At 44.0% G+C, this 19,602-nt stretch overlaps 2 protein-coding genes across 4 annotated transcripts in view; both read left to right on the top strand.

Moving 5' to 3' along the window:
* Positions 1-19,602, top strand: part of zgc:173607 — a 791,925-nt gene that overhangs the window by 59,156 nt on the left and 713,167 nt on the right. The window lies entirely within an intron of this gene.
* The window catches only part of LOC108183940 (protein NLRC3-like), a 35,988-nt gene that overhangs the window by 11,445 nt on the left and 4,941 nt on the right, over positions 1-19,602 (top strand). The window contains exons 3-10 of one of the 3 annotated variants that reach the window (XR_012402178.1): positions 1,229-3,041; positions 3,642-3,815; positions 3,925-4,098; positions 4,217-4,390; positions 4,520-4,693; positions 4,823-4,996; positions 18,520-18,643; positions 19,463-19,509. Coding sequence is in view for 2 of the 3 variants with exons in the window: in XM_017355765.4 (XP_017211254.2) it covers positions 1,229-3,041; positions 3,642-3,815; positions 3,925-4,098; positions 4,217-4,390; positions 4,520-4,693; positions 4,823-4,996; positions 18,470-18,643; positions 19,463-19,509 (2,904 nt within the window). In the remaining variant the exon portion in view is untranslated. Of the gene's footprint in view, positions 1-1,228; positions 3,042-3,641; positions 3,816-3,924; positions 4,099-4,216; positions 4,391-4,519; positions 4,694-4,822; positions 4,997-18,469; positions 18,644-19,462; positions 19,510-19,602 lie in introns of all 3 variants that reach the window. The other 2 variants (XM_017355765.4, XM_073947353.1) reach the window with 2 other exon arrangements.

Below are 19,602 nucleotides of genomic sequence, written 5' to 3'. Positions count from 1 at the left end.
TTACAGTTATTTACTGCACAATCTACAGAGTAACAGTGCAGTTATACTAATTAAACACAAATGATCAAACTAAATCTAAAGGTACTGTGTTGAAGCAGGGCTGGAACTAAATTATGCTGGGCTGCAGCCCTCCAGGAGTTTGACATCCCTGGTACATAGCATATTTTCAAAGGAACTGCCTACATGTATCACAATCATGCACATATCATTGAATAAAAACAATAAAAATATACAAACTTCATCCAAAGCAAAAAAATAAATAAAGAATAATAATAAATAATCTGATCCTCATGTTGTTCCAAATCTGTAGTAATAAAAATAAATAAATAAATAAAATAACCTGATTAATACATTTATTTAGGAAAGTCTTTATACTATACTGTTAATGCCACTTTTACCTACTTTATTTGAAGTTTTCCAAACAAATTCATTTGAGTCTCTGCAAAAATGTATGTACGTGCTGTTTAAGATATTTTTTAAATAACAAATTTTTACTAGTTATTTAGCAAAATACTAATATTCAGCTTAAAGTGCAATTTAAAAGCTTAACTAAAGGCTAAAATAGGGAAATTAGATTAATTATAGAAACGTAAACAAAGTTATAAAAATTATTGTGATAATTTGGTTGCTCTGTGTGAATATTTTTGCCTTTAAATGCATCTCGTCAATATCTTTACCTTTTAATTAGCTCTGTGACATTGACATTGGTTGACTCCTGATACTCAATGTTAAAAACATAAAAGGAACCAAAGAGAAAACAGAGATGGCTGCAGAGAAATTTAGCTTATCATCAATGCATTGTCTCACTTTCTCCTCAATACTGACTTTACACATACCAAAACTGAACAGTATATATATATATATATATATATATATATATATATATATATATATATATATAGCAACATAAAGCATCAGAGTACACGGGGTAATAATGGTTGAGCAGTAATTTACCATTTATTATCACAGTATCTATCTGTAATGGGTACATAAAGTAAATTACTGTAATTTATTTTTTGCACTACAAAATTTCATACAAATCCTGCTCCTTTTACAGTAAAATACTGTTTCCTCTTATTAGAGCAAAACACTGGCTATTTTACAGTTATTTACTGCACAATCTACAGTAAGGGTTAAACAGTGTGTGTAATTGTTCTTTTTTTCATGAAGGGAAGCACAGGGCATAATCATGTTTGACTTAATTGTTTTTTTCCTCTCTCTTGTAAAGGTGCAGCTTTAGAGACCTGTAAATCCCCTCCTGTTGATTACACAAACACCAGTCTTGAACTAAAGGAGAAGTTAAAGGAGGACTATAAGCAGATATTGATTGGTAATTCACAGATAGGTCGTAAGAAGAAGCTGGATGATATTTTCACTGATCTATATGTGGTGGAGAATGAGACTGGAGGAAGAGAGAATGACCATGAGGTGATACAGATATCAAAACACAACCAACAGACAGCCAAGGATAAACCACTCAAGTGTAATGACATGTTTAAAGTTCAGCCTGAAACCGAACAAAAGAGAAGAGTCCTGACACTGGGGATTGCAGGAGTAGGAAAGACTGTCTCTGTCAACAAATTTATCCTTGACTGGGCTGAAGAAAAAGACAATCAGGAAATAGTCTTCATATTTCCACTGCCGTTCCGTAGACTTAATCTGATTAAAGAAGAAAAGTACAGTCTCATAGGTCTGCTTAACAAGTACTTCTTTAGCAGTGGAGGCCTGAGCTCTCTTCCTAAAAAACAAGGTAAGGTCATGTTCATCTTTGATGGACTGGATGAATATCGCTTTCAATTGAACTTTAAGAAGGAGGATGGATTTACAGATGTTGATAAGGAAATGACAGTGAGTGAGATAGTAACGCATCTCTTAAAGAGAGAGCTTGTGCCCTCTTCCTTCATCTGGATCACATCCAGACCAGCAGCAGCCAGTCTAATACCCCGAAACTACATTGATCAGGTGACTGAGGTGCGAGGATTCAATGATGAACAGAAGGAGCAGTACTTCATCAAAATCAGCAGTGCTGAGGTTGCTGGAAACATCATCAGCCACATCAAGAAATCCAGGAGTCTCTATATCATGTGCCACATCCCCGTCTTCTGCTGGATCTCTCTCACTGTTCTTAAGCCTCTGCTGGGTCAAGAGAGCAATGAAAAAACACCCACAACTCTCACAGGGATGTACATCAATTTCTTACTGTCTCAAAAGCAACAGATGAAAGAAAAATACAGCAACGATTCTGAACCTGAAGCCAAGGCCTGGTCTTTTGAAGACATTGTTCTGAAGCTTGGGAAACTGGCCTTTGAACAGCTGCAGGAAGGACAACTGATTTTCTACAAAACGGATCTGGAAAAGTGTGGACTGGATGTCAAGGAAGGGTCTGTGTTCTCTGGATTATGTACTCGAATGTTTCAGGAGGAAAACCCCATTTCAGGGGAACAGGTGTACAGTTTTGTTCATCTCAGCGTTCAGGAGTTCATTGCTGCTCTCTATGTGTTTTTCACTTACAAAGACAAGAAAGCAAACCCATTTCTTGATTCCTGGAAAAAGGAACTGACATGGAAAGTCTCTACAAAGACCCTGTTTAAACTTCATAAGGATGCAGTCGAGAAGACTTTACAAAGCAAGAATGGACACCTGGACCTTTTCCTCCGGTTCCTGCTGGGTCTCTCTCTGGAGTCTAATCAGAGTAACCTGAAGAAGTTCCTGCCAGGACTGAAGCTCAAAACTGAGAACCTCAAAGACACGACTGACTATATCAAAAAGAAAATAGAGGAGGAGAAATCAGCAGAGAGGACCATCAACCTCTTCCACTGTCTGAATGAACTGAATGATGACTTTGTGGAGGACCTCCAGAAGAGTCTAAGCTCTGGAAATCTCACATCACAGGATCTGTCCTCTGCTCAGTGGTCGGGTCTGGTGTTTGTGCTCCTGATGTCAGAAGAGACTCAAGAAAAGTTTGAACTGCAGAAATACAGAAGATCTGATGAAGCACTGATGAGACTGATACCAGTGGTCAAAAACACCACAAGAGCACTGTAAGAGTTTTCTGTATTCACTTATGCCCATTTCACACATCGATTTGCAACACATCTGCAACCCATGAGTCAAATGTGTGCAGTGCAGAAACAGCACAGACTATTTGTGCTTTCACATCAAAGATGTATTACTGATCTCCTGCTGTACACAATATCTGTTCTCCTTATGTTTACTCCATTTTCAGACATTCTTTTCAATACTTTATTTTTTACCCAATACAATAATATAATCTCTGCTTTCTGTTAACACATTGAAATGTAGATAGTGTGATGACAGCTCTAATCTGTTAACATGAGCTTGGAAATCAAATCAAATCACTTTTTTGTCACATTATCAGCAGCAGGTGTGCCATGATGAGTGATAATCATAGGGGAAAGCAAAATATTGGCTATAAGCAAAACTGTGAATTGTTAGCTAAAGCATGTTTTTATGTTTATTTTAAAGCCTTGGGTTCTCCCTTAAATTCAGTATTTACAGAGTCAATATAGTGATTTTTATCTTTTCTCAAGCTAAAACACACCATTCAATTGTTTTTGTTTCTGCTCTGGATTACCCCTGCTAGATAAATACAAAATCATTATTTCTGCTTTTCCTCACAGCCTACAGGGCTGTAATCTTACAACTCAGTGCTGTGAGAGTTTGTCTTCAGCTCTACAATCCTCAAACTGTGTGCTGAGAGAGCTGGACCTGAGTAACAATGACCTGCAGGATTCAGGAGTGAAGAAGCTCTCTGATGGACTGAAGAGTCAACACTGTAAACTGGACACACTGAGGTCTGAGTTTAAACACCTGATTGATTGATGAATGGATTGATTATAATTATGTATTGCATTAAATAAATTACTAAAAATTACACTGTAATTTTAATAATTTTTTTCTCAGGTTGGTCATGTGTAATCTCACTGTTCAGTGCTGTGAGAGTTTGTCTTCAGCTCTACAATCCTCAAATTGTGTGCTGAGAGAGCTGAACCTGAGTAACAATGACCTGCAGGATTCAGGAGTGAAGCTTCTCTCTGTTGGACTGAAGAGTCAACACTGTAAACTGGAGACACTGAGGTCTGAGTTTAAACATCTGATTGATTGATTGATTGATTGATTGATTATAATTATTACTTACATCAACTAAATAACTAAAAATTACATTGTAAATTAGATTTGTTTTCTTATTTCTCAGATTTGTCATGTGTAAACTCACTGTTCGGTCTTGTGAGAGTTTGTCTTCAGCTCTACAATCCTCAAACTGTGTGCTGAGAGAGCTGGACCTGAGTAACAATGACCTGCAGGATTCAGGAGTGAAGCTTCTCTCTGATGAACTGAAGAGTCCAAACTGCAAACTAGAAACACTGAGGTCTGAATTCAAACACCTGGCTGATTGATTGATTGACTGACTGACTGATTGATTGATTATAATTATTATTTACATGAAGTGAATGACAAAAAATACACTATAAATTGGATTTGTTTTACTATTTCTCAGATTGGTCATGTGTAAACTCACTGTTCAGTGCTGTGAGAGTTTGTCTTCAGCTCTACAATCCTCAAACTGTGTGCTGAGAGAGCTGGACCTGAGTAACAATGACCTGCATGATTCAGGAGTGAAGCTTCTCTCTGATGGACTGAAGAATCCAGACTTTAAACTGGAGACACTGAGGTCTGAGTTCAAACACCTGACTGACTGATTGATTGATTTAATGTTTTATTAATTAAATATAATCATTATTTAGATGAAGTGAATGACAAAAAATACAATGTAAATTTGATTTGTTTTCTTATTTCTCAGATTGGTCATGTGTAATCTCACTGTTCAGTGCTGTAAGAGTTTGTCCTCAGCTCTACAATCCTCAAACTGTGTGCTGAGAGAGCTGGACCTGAGTAACAATGACCTGCAGGATTCAGGAGTGAAGCTTCTCTCTGATGGACTGAAGAGTCAACACTGTAAACTGGAGACACTGAGGTAAATGATTCTCCACTCTACAATAACTACAAAAATATTTCATAATAGCCCACATTATTTCATATTAGGGTTTTTCACGCTTAAACATGTTAACCCTGGGTGATACTAAACCCCAGATAACAGGAATTATGGTTTATCAGTAATTCTGTTTTACACTGCTCATACCTGTAGTTAACAAATAATCTAGATTATTGATTATCAGATGATTCAATAACTGTACATCCTAACCCCCTGTTTAACTCTCTTATTAGCATATTTGCTCTTCTGCTTTGGAGCTGACTCAGATGACTGGTGCTGTGTGTGGAGGTTCTTTAACTTGACACAGCATCTAATAATACTGAGCTCAAGTGTGCAGTGCTTCAGCAGACGTGAGGCGTAAGAATAATCATAACACAATCATAATGGTAGTGAGCTAAATGAACTCTCCTCATGCTGTCAGGTATATTAAATGTCTTTGTGGTAGGTCATTAGTTTCAAGAAGACAAAGACAAAAGTACAAATGAAAGCACACAAGGAGCAAATCATGTCATCTAACATCTCCTGATCACTCCAGTTCACACACTTTCAATCTCTGAATATGTATTTTCTCTCACTAACTGCTGTTTACATGATGCACGCTTCCCCTTACTGTCATGAGCCTCGCTGATCAGCTTCTGGTTGGCTGTTTCTGTTGCCAAGTGTCCAGCAGCAACAAGCACACATTGCTCTGTCACACACTGAACACACTTACAGTAGCACAATAAGAGATGTGACGATCATAGATTTTGGTTTTTAGGATTATAGTCTGAGAAATAATCACAGTTTCATGGTTATTATGATTATTAAGCATTCATTAATTTCAGAACACTACTAGTTTAGAAAATCACATGAGAACTACACATTTTACATTGTTATTTACAGCTGCTCAGTACCCTAATACTAATACAACACAAAATAACAATAAAACAAACACTAGTCCATTTCCCTCCTTGTGCTTAAAATAGGTAATAACAAGTAATACAACAAGTAATAATTTTACACTGAAAATAAACAACAGAACAATGAATAAGTAAATAAAAACAGGAATAAACAAAAATGGTATTTGTCTAATGCAGGGCTTAAATGCAGTAGCGCCAGAATAAATGCAGGAGCGCCAGAATAAATGTAGGAGCACCAGAATAAATTTAGGAGCTCCAGAATAAATGTAGGAGCGCCAGAATAAATGCAGGAGCGCCAGAATAAATGCAGGAGCGCCAGAATAAATGTAGGAGCGCCAGAATAAATGCAGGAGCGCAAGAATAAATGCAGGAGTGCCAGAATAAATGTAGGAGTGCCAGAATAAATGTAGGAGTGCGAGAATAAATGCAGGAGTGCCAGAATAAATGTAGGAGTGCCAGAATAAATGTAGGAGTGCGAGAATAAATGCAGGAGCGCCAGAATAAATGCAGGAGCACCAGAATAAATTTAGGAGCTCCAGAATAAATGTAGGAGCGCCAGAATAAATGCAGGAGCGCCAGAATAAATGCAGGAGCGCCAGAATAAATGCAGGAGCGCCAGAATAAATGTAGGAGCGCCAGAATAAATGCAGGAGCGCCAGAATAAATGCAGGAGTGCCAGAATAAATTTAGGAGCTCCAGAATAAATGTAGGAGTGCCAGAATAAATGCAGGAGCGCCAGAATAAATGTAGGAGTGCCATAAAAAATGTAAGAGCTCCAGAATAAATGTAGGAGTGCGAGAATAAATGCAGGAGCGCCAGAATAAATGCAGGAGCGCCAGAATAAATGTAAGAGCTCCAGAATAAATGTAGGAGTGCGAGAATAAATGCAGGAGTGCGAGATTAAGTGCAGGAGCGCCAGAATAAATGCAGGAGCGCCAGAATAAATGCAGGAGTGCCAGAATAAATGCAGGAGCGCAAGAATAAATGCAGGAGCGCCAGAATAAATGCAGGAGCGCCAGAATAAATTTAGGAGCTCCAGAATAAATGCAGGAGCGCCAGAATAAATGCAGGAGCGCCAGAATAAATGTAGGAGCGCCAGAATAAATGCAGGAGCGCAAGAATAAATGCAGGAGCGCCAGAATAAATGCAGGAGCGCAAGAATAAATGCAGGTGCGCCAGAATAAATGCAGGAGCGCCAGAATAAATGCAGGAGCTCCAGAATAAATGCAGGAGCGCCAGAATAAATGCAGGAGCGCCAGAATAAATGCAGGAGCGCAAGAATAAATGCAGGAGCGCAAGAATAAATGCAGGTGCGCCAGAATAAATGCAGGAGCGCCAGAATAAATGCAGGAGCTCCACTGCAAATAGTTTATTAACAGATTTATTGTATTTGAAAACATCCTCAATCAGGACTAATAGTGGTGTCAAAATTAATTGTTTCTTCGGTGCACACAATTCTGTATTGTTTCAGTAATCATAACCGTTTATTATGTACTGACGTCATTTATCTCAATGAGCGTGAGTGTACAAAATTCCCCCTATCGCGCATGAGCGAGAGAGACTTCTCTAGACAGGCTTGGTGCATGCGCGTTTATTCAGTTCAGCCGTACCCTGCAAAGTATGACAGCACGGAGACTCCGCTTCTCTGTTTAAACTGCTAAAAAGAATATATACTTGTTGTGTGGTATCACTGTGCGTGTATAAAAATGTAAGTAATTATCGTTCTTATCATTTTAGAAGTATTTATAATGTGTCTGGTATAATATGGTCTAATTTACCTCAGAAAATCTAAACCCAGTGTACAATCGCGGCAGTGCCCGATAGTTTAATTATTTATTTAATTGTTATCATACGTCCGTTTACTTTCACTACTTTTAACAGTTTCAACGACGATATTAAGTTTGTTTCATATTGTCATATGAATAGCTATCATGCGGAGCGCACGTGATAGTCACACAGGCGCATGCACAAAGTGTAATCTGATACCACTAATTAGTGCCTATAGCAGCTGCGCTGCTCTTTTGAGTTATATTGCACGTACTCCATATATGTATCAGTAAAGATTGTTTGAGTGACTGAATATTGTTTATAACTTTGTATATTTGTCACTTTATACCTTTTATGTATATTTACAATTTATTCCTGTTCTTTGACAGAAACCGCACCATATAATCACACAAAAGTGAATGTCCTTATAAAGAAATAAAGGATATTGGACATGTTCATTCTGGAGTAGCTGCAGTTCTTTCTAACAGAAGAATTAGGCCAGTTGGGTTCCAACCACACAATAGCGTACAGAATATCCCACAACGAGTATTTACAACACTCAGGCAATTCAGGGCCAGCCCGTGGCATAGGCACCATAGGCATATGCTATGTACATCCAGGGGGGCACCAGAAATGAGCGCTGTTCAGTTGGTTTTGTTTTCAATTTTCCTGACACACATTCAGTTATAGACGGCATTAACTAAAAAACCTTAAAAGCCCTAAAAAGATCTAAAGTGTGTTTCCTACAAAAAGACAAAGCTGGTTATGTTTCACAGCTGTCTTTTTTTTTTGCTCGACATTACGATCACTGCTCCGTTTAAAGCCTTGTTTATACTCGACGCGTCCGCTTGTTCGCTTGAGTGCGCGCGGCGAATGTGACGTCATTGCGGAGTTTGCGGAGGTTCGCTTTGGGTGCGCGCGGCATGATTTCGGCTGGCGGTGCATAGGGCATTTTTTGAGACTGGAGCGAAGAGTGCGCGCGGCGCCGCAACTGATTGTTGACCTTTGAAGAGATTTAACTGAAACAGTAGGACTGAACACACATCTTATGACTCGTGATCAGAGAGATAATCAAATGATCAATAATTATTGGCTAGAAATTGCAACAGCCATGGGAAAAGAGAAAGTTTTTGTTAAAAGGTTTGGAAAAACCTGAAAAATAAGTTTATTAAAATCAAAAGAGGCCATGGCAAAATTTACACAATTATAGAATATGTTTTTCCACCAGTCATACGTTTTGCACTGATGTATTTTGTTTAATTTTGTATTAAAAAACTATTTAATAGTTACAAACTATAATGAAGTCACAAAATTATTTTTGATAACTGGAAAGGAATAGATATACTGATGCCCTGTTTCTCTGGGCTTTATTGTTGATAATGGTCAGGAATGTTGGACCACTGCCTTTTTAGCATAAGAATAGGACAGAAACCAGCCAGACAGTAATGTGTGAATTGTGGAGCGGGCTAAATCTAAAATAATCTGTATTTTTAAGTAAGTGTGCTTTTTTTGCTTTTATTTTTGCGATAATAAAACATTTATTTGTAGAGCAACTCATGTTCTGTTGTCATTAATATTTTAATAAATTGTAATAGGTTAACTTAATAGGTTAACTGTCCGAGATATGAACAAAAGCAAGTGATGACCAATAATTATTTGCTAGAAATAAAAACTGCCGTGGGAAAGGAGGAAAGTTTATGTTAAAAAAAATTGGAAAAAAAACCTGAGGAGTAAGTTTGTTTATGCCAAAAGAAATCCTAGCAAAAGTGGAGACCGGGGTACACAATTACAGAATATGTTTTTCCACCAGTCATAGCTTTTACACTAACGCATGTTATTGGATCGTATTTTGTAATCTGTATTTTTTTACTAAGTGTACTTTTTATTTTTTGCTTTTATCCCTGCCATAATAAAAATATATTTGTAGAGCGACTCATGTTTTCTTGTGATTAATATTATAATAAACTTTAAAAGGTAAAACTGTCAGATATGGAAAAAGGCAGGTGATGCATCCAAGTTTGATTAAAAAAATCTTAAAGGTTAAAAACATGTTTTTAATCATTAAAATAATTTATAAAAAACAATACAAATAATTAGTTTAAAATATTAAAAGCTATTATGATATGAAGTACTTCTGGAAAGTTTCTACTTCTCTGTTTATCCGTCTGATTTTAAGGTGGGTTTCTTTTGACCACCCCCTGTCGTTTAAAGAATATCACAACGGCTAACGCAGGGAGTATAAAAGCCACGGCCATTTCGCGAGGGGCGCGCGCAGTTAGAGCAGGTGCGCGATGCGGCGCCAGGCGTGAGTATAATTCCAGCTTAAAGCCCTCACAATATGTGTTTAGCCGGGAGAGCTCGCGCTGAGAGGAGCTCTCAGTAAGTGACCGTCGGAAAAGTGCTTCTTTTTTTTTCGTTTTTTTTTTTTCATTTTTCTGCTCCGCTCAGCGTGAGCTCTCCCTGTTGCGAAGGCTTAAGAGTGTGCGCGTGTTTGTGTGTTTGTTTGTTTGTTTGGTGCTGTCTATGTTTGTGTATGTGTTTGAATGAGAGACAGTGTGGGGCTGTGTGTCTGTGTGTTTATACAGACAGCTTGTTATAGCCTCCCCCCTAAAATATAATACTGTATATGGAAAGCATTGTCAAGCATGTGCTTGAATGTGAGTTATCTGCTATAAAAAGTCTGTTTACTGCTGTTTATCACTGTTACTTTATTTTTAAAAAATAGCATCAAACACAAATGAAGCATTGCAGATTATTATTTTTATATGTATGTCATTCATTTTCTTGTCGGCTTAGTCCCTTTATAATTCTGGGGTCGCCATAGCGTAATGAACCGCCAACTTATCCAGCAAGTTTTAACGCAGCAGATGCCCTTCCAGCCGCAACCCATCTCTGGGATGACATCCACACATACACACACACTACGGACAATTTAGCCTACCCAATTCACCTGTACCGCATGTCTCTGGACTGTGGGGGAAACCGAAGTACCTGGAGGAAACCCATGCGAACGCAGGGAGAACATGCAAACTCCACACAGAAACGCCAACTGAGCCGAGGATCGAACCAGCGACCTTCTTGCTGTGAACGTGCTACCCACTGCGCCACTGCATCACCTTATATGTATGTCAATTTAATAAATAATATTTCTGCTAGAAAACAATTATAATTAATCAATCAGTTCAATGCTGAAAGCTACACAGCAGTCATCAGTAACTAAATAAGAAAAGAAAAGAAAAGAAAGGAAGAAATGTCTCACTTCTGTCTCTCTTTAAATGTTTTGTGTCATTGTAAATGCTCAGTCTCGTTATGCGCTGATTTACATTTTCCTGTGTCTGGGAATAAAGCAGGCGAGTCAACCGACCCAATATATTAGCAGGATTCTCACGATGACCATCGGCTCAAAACTGTACAGTTCTTCATTATAAGCCGCAGCTTCAGTTTAAACTTAGTAAAGGCGAAGTTCTTTGGCGATGACGTGTAGAGTGTTCAATTTTACATTTAGCAGACATTTGTGCTGAACATCGAGATTCAGGCCATTAATCAGCTGAGACAATCTGAGTCTTTCAGCACTCTCTCTGAGAACACTCTCTCGGCTGGCGGATCAACATTCACCTCATCATCGCTCTCATCGGTGCCATTGTTTGTAACTGTAGGTGGGTTTGCAAACCTGTGGACTTTTCATTGTGTCTTCCTCAAACTTTAGCCGTTTGCTTTTTCTGCAGTCACAAAAGCTCTCTCTATCGGAAATAACGAACTAGCCTGAATTTGCCTTATATACCCACAGTCAAAATGACAGTTTTTCTTGTTTGCTTTGACCTGGTTAAAGAAACTAGATTCTGTGTTTACAATTAATAAACCGTGATGAATTAAAGCACGTTTAATAGTGAAACTGCTTAATCATTGCATCCCTAACCACAATGCAGTGTTGACATTACAAATACGATGCTAACACCACTCTATAGCAGCGATTCATAACCTTGGGTAAAGTGCAGCGCTAACACTGCTTTCAGATTACAGGTGTAAACGTGTCTTTACCTGCTTTAACAGCAGTTGAATGTAATGGGTGTCCCATCAGCAACACACCCGTCCATATTAACTCAGATCTTGGACTCAATGAAAGAAGCCATCCACCATTGCACTCAATCAGATTTATTTTCTCCGTCTGAGATAAAACAAAGATATGTAGTGTAGGAAATTGCAGGATTAACATTCAACTCTCTCTCTTTCACAGTCACACCGATCTCTGTGAATCTACATGTAAACATTTTCTTAAACTCAAAAACATAACATAAAAATTAATAAACAACATACCTGAGGTAAAACAAAGACATGTAGTGTGGGAAATTGCAGGATTAACATTCAGCTCTCTCTCTAAAAGTACAAAAAATACAAAAACTTTCTCGTTGGGGTATTGTATACAACACTAAAATGCAGTAGCAATGTAATGTTTCAGCTAGCAAAACACAAATTATATCAATCGTTCCAATATAAACATTAGGAAATCAACACAGGAACTAATGTATTATTTACACAACATACACATCTGTTTTGATCGATAAAATTATATAAAATTGTTTATATCATCCCTTTTTAATCAGTTTGCAAGAGAGAGAGACGAGCTGCGCTTACCTTTCACAGTCACACCAATTTATCAACCACAAAGGGGCACTCAAACACCATCTTATTTAAAATGCCTAATTTCATGTTATTCACCCTGATAAATTATATTATAATATCTTTTCAGATGTGGAGCCCCTTTAGTGGATTGGCAGAAGAAGAAACGTTCGAGGTTACTAAAGTAACCCTTCGTTCCCCGAGGAGGGGAACGGAAGCACTATAAGTGGATTTGATGTTCTAAATCCACGTATGGGAGGTTCGGTTCAGAAGCTACTCGTCTGAAAGAGTATTGAACGGGCCAATTAAGAATGAATTGGCAGCGCAAGCCTGCGCAGGTGTGCCCTCCAACGTGCCCTTGGCCCTAACTTATCCCACTTCCCAGATCATGAGAGGCGTGGTCCTCCAACGTACCCTTGGCCCTAACTTATCCCACTTCAAAAGAAGTTTTACGGAATAGGTATCTTTTTTGGGAGTCGCTAGCGTCTAGATAATTCTAGGAATACACGACAGTACGTTGGGAAGCATGCCATCCCAGTAGGGAGGACGCTGCGGAGACCATCCGCACCCAATAGGGGGAAACAAATGGAATTACATATGGACTAACCCTGAAAAGGGGGAGTGTGCATAAAAGGTGGTTAGCAGATAGGGAAAGCACGGGTCCGCCCAGGGGGGGGAACTTAACCGTGGCGGAAAAGCATATGGGGATCACCAGCGGGGATCGGCCATAGCAGGCACCTATACCCAAAATGCGGGCTGACCAGCGGGCAGACCTACAACGTGAAATGGCCTCCACAATCCAGTGGGATAAACGTTGTTTAGACACGGCACTTCCCTGCTGCCGTCCGCCATAACAGACAAAGAGCTGCTCAGAAGATCTAAAGTTCTGAGTACGGTCCACATAAATGCGCAGAGCGCGAACTGGACAAAGTAAGGACAGGGCTGGGTCTGCCTCCTCCGGGGGCAGCGCTTGCAGGGTTACTACCTGATCTCTAAAGGGAGTGGTAGGAACTTTGGGCACATAACCCAGGCGGGGTCTCAGGATAACGTGAGAAAATCCCGGCCCGAATTCCAGGCACGAGTCACTGACCGAAAATGCCTCCAGGTCCCTGACCCTCTTAATGGAGGCCAACGCGACCAGCAGAGCTGTCTTCAGGGACAACAATCGTAAAGATACTGTATCGAGTGGCTCGAAGGGATCAAAACGCAGGCTCGTGAGAACGAGGGCGAGATCCCAAGAGGGCGTGAGAGGGGGGCGAGTTGGATTAATTCGCCTAGCGCCTCTGAGGAACCGGATGATGAGGTTATGCTTTCCCACGGTGCCGCCAGCCACCACGTCATGGTGAGCGGAGATGGCAGCAACGTAAACCTTGAGAGTGGAGGGCGACAGCCTACTGTCCAGCTTCTCTTGAAGGAAAGAGAGCACAACACTGATCTGGCAAGATCGGGGGTCTTCTCTGCGAGAGACACACCACTCAATGAATAGACTCCACTTCAGTGCGTAGGCGCGCCTCGTAGAGGGGGCTCTAGCCTGAGTGATGGTATCAACCACCGCGGGCGGCAGGTTACCTAAGTCTTCCTCGCGTCTATGGACCACACGTGGAGGTTCCAGAGATCGGGGCGAGGGTGCCAGACGGTGCCTTGTCCCTGAGAAAGTAGGTCTTCTCTCAAAGGGATCTGCCAAGGGAGGGTTGTCGCGAGGAGGGAGAGCTCTGATATCCAGGTCCGGAGGGGCCAGAGGGGCGCAACTAACAAAACCTGCTCCTCGTCCTCCCTGACCTTGCACATTAACTGCGCGTTCAGGCTCACTGGGGGAAACGCATACTTGCGTATGCCCCGAGGCCAGCTGTGGGCCAGTGCATCCGTGCCGAGAGAGCCCTCGGTCAGGGAATAAAACAACTGGCAATGAGCGTTCTCGGGGAAGCAAACAGATCGATCTGGGCCTCCCCGAATCGCGCCCATATCAGCTGGACAGACTTGGGGTGGAGTCTCCATTCTCCAGAGTGAATCTGCTGCCGTGAGAGCACATCGGCTGCACGGTTGAGCATACCTGGGATGTGAATGGCGCGCAGCGACTTCAGCCGCGGGTGACTCCAGAGGAGCAGACGGCGGGCGAGCTGAGACATGCGGCGAGAGCGCATACCCCCCATGCGGTTGATATACGCCGCCGCCGTCGTACTGTCCGTCCTGACCAGCACGTGTTGCTGCTCCAGCGCCGGAGAAAAACGGCTGAGAGCAAGGAACACTGCCAACAGCTCTAGGCGATTGATGTGCCAATGCAGCTGGGCACCTACCCACAGGCCCGCAGCTGCATGCCCGCGACACACGGCTCCCCAGCCTGTGCTGGAAGCATCTGTCGAAACAACAACATGACTGGACGCCTGTCCCAGAGGCACACCGGCCTGCAGGAACGAGGGGTCATTCCAGGGGCTGAGGGTGCGGCGACACAGCGCAGTAACAGAGACTCGGTGTGTGCCCGCATGCCATGCGCGTCTCGGAACTCGATCTTGAAGCCAGTGCTGAAGTGGTCTCATATGGAGCAATCTGAGCGGCGTGACAGCCGCAGCGGAAGCCATATGCCCCAGGAGCCTCTGAAAATATTTCAGTGGGACCACTAACTTGCTGTCGAGCTCCCTCAGACAGTTCAGCAGCAGGCGAGCGCGCTCTCTGGAGAGGTGCGCTACCATGGTGACCGAGTCCAGCTCCATCCCGAGAAAAGAGATCCTCTGCACCGGGGCGAGTTTGCTCTTTTCCCAGTTGACCTGCAACCCCAGTAGGCGGAGATACCGGAGCACCTCGTCTCTGTGTGCAGTCAATTGCTCCCGAGAGTGGGCTAAAATCAGTCGTCGAGATAATTGAGTACGCGGATGCCCGCAAGCCGCAGAGGCGCTAGGGCACCCTCCGCGAGTTTGGTGAAGACCCGCGGAGACAGAGAGAGCCCGAAGGGGAGGACCTTGTACTGCCATGCTCGACCTTCGAATGCAAATCGCAGAAACTGACGGTGGCGTGGAAGAATGGAGACATGAAAATACGCGTCCATCAGGTCTATGGCTGCAAACCAATCCTGAGGACGAACGCATCGGAGGATGCGCCTCTGCGTAAGCATTCTGAACGACAGCTTGTGAAGGCAGCGATTCAAAACGCGCAGATCTAGGATTAGCCGTGACCCACCGCTCTTTTTGGGTACGATGAAGTACGAGCTGTAAAACCCGCTCTCCATCTCGGCTGGAGGTACCGGCTCGATTGCACCCTTCGCCAGGAGGGCAGCAATCTCCTCTCGCAAGACAGGGGCGGACAGGGGATTGACCCTGGTGAAATACACGCCCGTGAACCTGGGAGGCCGTTTGGAGAACTGTAGTTCGTAGCCGAGTCTGATCGTGCGTATGAGCCTTCGCGAGGGGCTGGCCCGCGCTAACCAGGCAGGCAGAGCCCTCGCTAATGACGTCATCGCAGCAATCGTTGACGTACCCGCGGAGAGGCAGCGAGGAGCGGGTGTGCTGATCCGGGGAGCACGAGGGTCCCACAGAAGAGCTGGAGGAGAGCGTTTCTCTGGCTCCGCACCCTGACTCCTGAGAGGGGGCTTGGGGGCTGGGAGAAGGGAGACCGTCCCCCCAGCGCCCGAGAGCTGCTGGCGGAGCATGCAAGCCCTGCGAGCTGAGAGGCAGCGTGTCCCAGACTGGCGGGGCTTGAGCTGTCACATCCGGGGAAGGGAGAAAATGCTCTTTGATCGAAACTTTGGTGGCACTGAAAAGTACTGTTGGAATTTGGGCCCCGTCCTCCAGCGGGGAAAGAGCAAGTCTCCTCTTCTCCAGATGGCCTGTCTCAGGGACGCTTCCCGGTCCGTTTACCAGACTTAGCGGCGCCCTGGGCAGGAGGGGCTACCGGCTTTCGGCGTGCTTGACGCGCCTCCGCGAGGAGCAGCGGAGGTGGATGGCTCGGCCGGGGATGGAGCGGGCTTACGGCCCCACCGATAGATGACTTTGCCCATCGCATCCGACTGCTCCTTCACCGCCTTGAACTCCTGGGTGAATTCACCGACGGTGTCGCCGAACAGGCCAGCCTGGGATATGGGCGCGTCAAGAAAGCGAACTTTGTCGACATTGCGCATATCTGCCAGGTTTAGCCAGAGGTGGCGTTCCTGGACCACAAGTGTGGACATCGTCCTCCCCAGTGCGCAGGCGGCGGACTTAGTGGTCCGGAGAGCATAGTCGGTCGCCGTACGCAGCTTGTGTAACAAGCCTGGGTTAGACCCACCCTCGTGCAGCTCGGCCAGCGCCTGCGCTTGGTAGCGCTGGTAGTTGGCCATCGCATGCAAGGCGGAAGCAGCCTGGCCCGCAGCCTTGTAAGCTCTAGCTCCGAGGGAGGCAGAAAACTTACAGGCTTTGGACGGGAGACGGGGCGGACCACGCAAAGCGGGGGCACCACGCGGACAAAGATTGACCGCAATGGTGCGCTCCACCTGCGGGATCGCCTCATACCCCCTGGCAGCTCCACCATCCAGGGTGGTGAGGGCGGAGGCGGACGCAGCGCGGGCAGAGAAAGGTGCCCTCCAGGACTGCGTGAGCCTACTGTGCACTTCCGGGAAGTAGGGGACGAGAGGCTTCGAAGGCTTCGCCTTCTGATCCTCTACGTAACACCCATCTAGTCGGTCCGGCCGCGGGGCTGGGGGATAAACCATCTCCAACCCGACGGCCGAAGCAGCCCGAGAAAGCACGGCCAACATGTCCGCTTCAGGATCCATTTTGACGGCGCTCGCTTGCCCAGAGGGGGCGAGCGGGTCCGGATCATCGTCGGACAATGAAAGCCCACCCTCCGATGCCGCGGAGGACATCTGATCTCCGGTGTCAGCGAGCAAGAGAGCTACCATCTGATTAGACGGATCACTCCCAGTACCCGAAGCTTGGATGGAGTGCTTGGAGGAGCGAGAGGCCCTCAGATCTGCCCGAGCGCCCGCTGCAGAGCAGGAGGCAACTGGGGTGGCTCGCTCTCTTACGAAAGCTAACCGCGATCTCAACTGCGCAACGGTCATGGCATCGCAGTGACGACATGAACCGCCCCCGAGCACCACATTAACATGCTGGACCCCCAAACATGTAATGCAGTGATCGTGTCCATCATCCGAAGCCAGGAAACCCCCGCACAGTCGGAGCGCCATCCTGAAAAGGACGTGCTGCACGACTGTGTTGCTCTTTTAGGAAGTTTGCAACAGTACGCACCGCTCTTGGAGGACAGGACCCAAAGGGACGCCAGGCAAGGGAGATACCCAGCTCGACCGTCTGCCGCTGCGTGGACTCGCTCTGGACCGGGATGCAATCGTTCTCTTGAAATGGCTGTAGATCAGCAGGAGGAACCCTCATAAGCTCGATCAGAAAAGGCTCTGAAGCGAAAAGGATAGCGGCTGCTGGCGCCAGGCGTGCTTATATACTCAGTTGATTGCATATGCCGCACACCTGCGCACGCTTGTGCTGCCAATTCATTCTTAATTGGCCCGTTCAATACTCTTTCAGACGAGTAGCTTCTGAACCGAACCTCCCATACGTGGATTTAGAACATCAAATCCACTTATAGTGCTGGAGTTCCCCCCGAAGGGGAACTAAACATCTGCAGGGCTGTGATTTATTCATATCTATACAAATGTGTGTGTGTTGAAGCAGATTGAAGATCATTCATTCATTTTCCTTCAGCTCAGTCTCTTATTGATCAGGGCTCGTGTCTGACTGACAGGGGAATGTGACTGTGGGTCAGGTGATGAACACATGAAGAGAGCGGGTTTGTGTTTGTCTGAGCTCATTTTGTTTTAGTCCACAACAGAAACACAATATAAATGATGAAATCAGCTCATTTCCTGTTGTGTTTTATACATGACTTTAAGATGATCTTCTGAGCTCAAGTGGGTCTTCTTCCTCCTCAAAGCAGACTTTACAGCTTGATGTGGTGTATTATGAACAATGTCTTTGCTCTGTACACTTCTACAGATGATGTCGAGTCCTTGTTGAGTGTGTGAGTGTGTGTGTTAGCTGATGCGAGGGCTCGATCAATAAGGAGAGCTAATCAGGATGTGTGTGTTCATCACTGCTGTTGACATGAGCAGAAACAGCAGCCAGCATCTTCACAACACAAAGAGATGTGTGATTGTCCAACTGTGTGATGTGGACTATTGCTGTTTTTGTAGATTGTCTGGCTGTATGGTAACAAAGAAAGGCTGTGGTTTTCTGTCTTCAGCTCTGACTTCAAACCCCTCACACCTGAGAGAGCTGGATCTGAGCTACAATCATCCAGGAGATTCAGGAGTCAAGCTGCTCTCTGAACAACTGGAGGATCCAAACTACACACTGGACAAACTCAAGTATGTGGAGCAGCACTGGCCTTGTGCTTTTACACTGAATGCTTTAAAAACACACTAGAAAGCTCTTTTGTGATCAGCTTCAGTTTTCTGTGAGGGTTATGGGGTGAGGACAGACAGAAGATACAGCTTGTAGAGTATTCCAGTCATGTCTATGAAGAGCAAATCATTGAGTGTGAAATGAATCTCCTCTGTAAATGTTGGAGTGTATTGGCTCAGTTACAGTGACATTAAGCGGGACACACTGTACAGTTTCAGCATTTGAGCTGAGCAGAGAAACTTCTTCCTCCATTTCTGCTGAAGAATCCTACAATATCAGGTCAGGAATAGGGTTGGGGATTGAAGATGGATTCAGATTCTGGAATCAGACACTTGGATTAATGTTCAGACTCTTGTTCTAAAATCAACATCTGGATTCCTCTTCTCTGTGCACACATGTGTATTTTTCACTTGCTAATCTGTCAGGAACTTGGGCGCTGGCGAGCAGCTTTAATAATCTGAACATAGTTTAGAGATGGACTGCAACATGTGCTCAAAGGCTGCATGTGCTGAAGAACGATGGCAAAGCTAAGTGTGATCACTGTAATAAATGAATGTTGCAGCAGGGTGTCTCCATCAACATGAGCAGTATCTGCGCTCGCTTCACCAACAGCAGAGGAAAAGAACGCACTGTGTTACATTCATTGTGCATCCCGGCTCAAGCAACAAGTGTTGTGTGTTTTAGCTCAAGAGTTTGTAGCTGAGCAGCTCAGTGCTAGCTTTAGCTTATTAGCTGAGGGGGAAACTAAACAGCTAATTCTCTCCATCTGTGTGTGTTTACAGTCTGGATCATGGAGGACACACAAGGATTACAGCAGGACCACGCAAATGTAGGACTACACACACGCACGCACACACGCACTCAAACGCGTGCACACAAACACACACTCACTCATGCACGCACGCATGCACGCACACACACT

The sequence above is a fragment of the Danio rerio genome, chromosome 4, assembly GCF_049306965.1.
Source record: "Danio rerio strain Tuebingen ecotype United States chromosome 4, GRCz12tu, whole genome shotgun sequence".
Classification (NCBI taxonomy): domain Eukaryota; kingdom Metazoa; phylum Chordata; class Actinopteri; order Cypriniformes; family Danionidae; genus Danio; species Danio rerio.
Note: the sequence above shows the minus strand (reverse complement) of the source record. Positions and strands in the feature narration are given on the sequence as shown.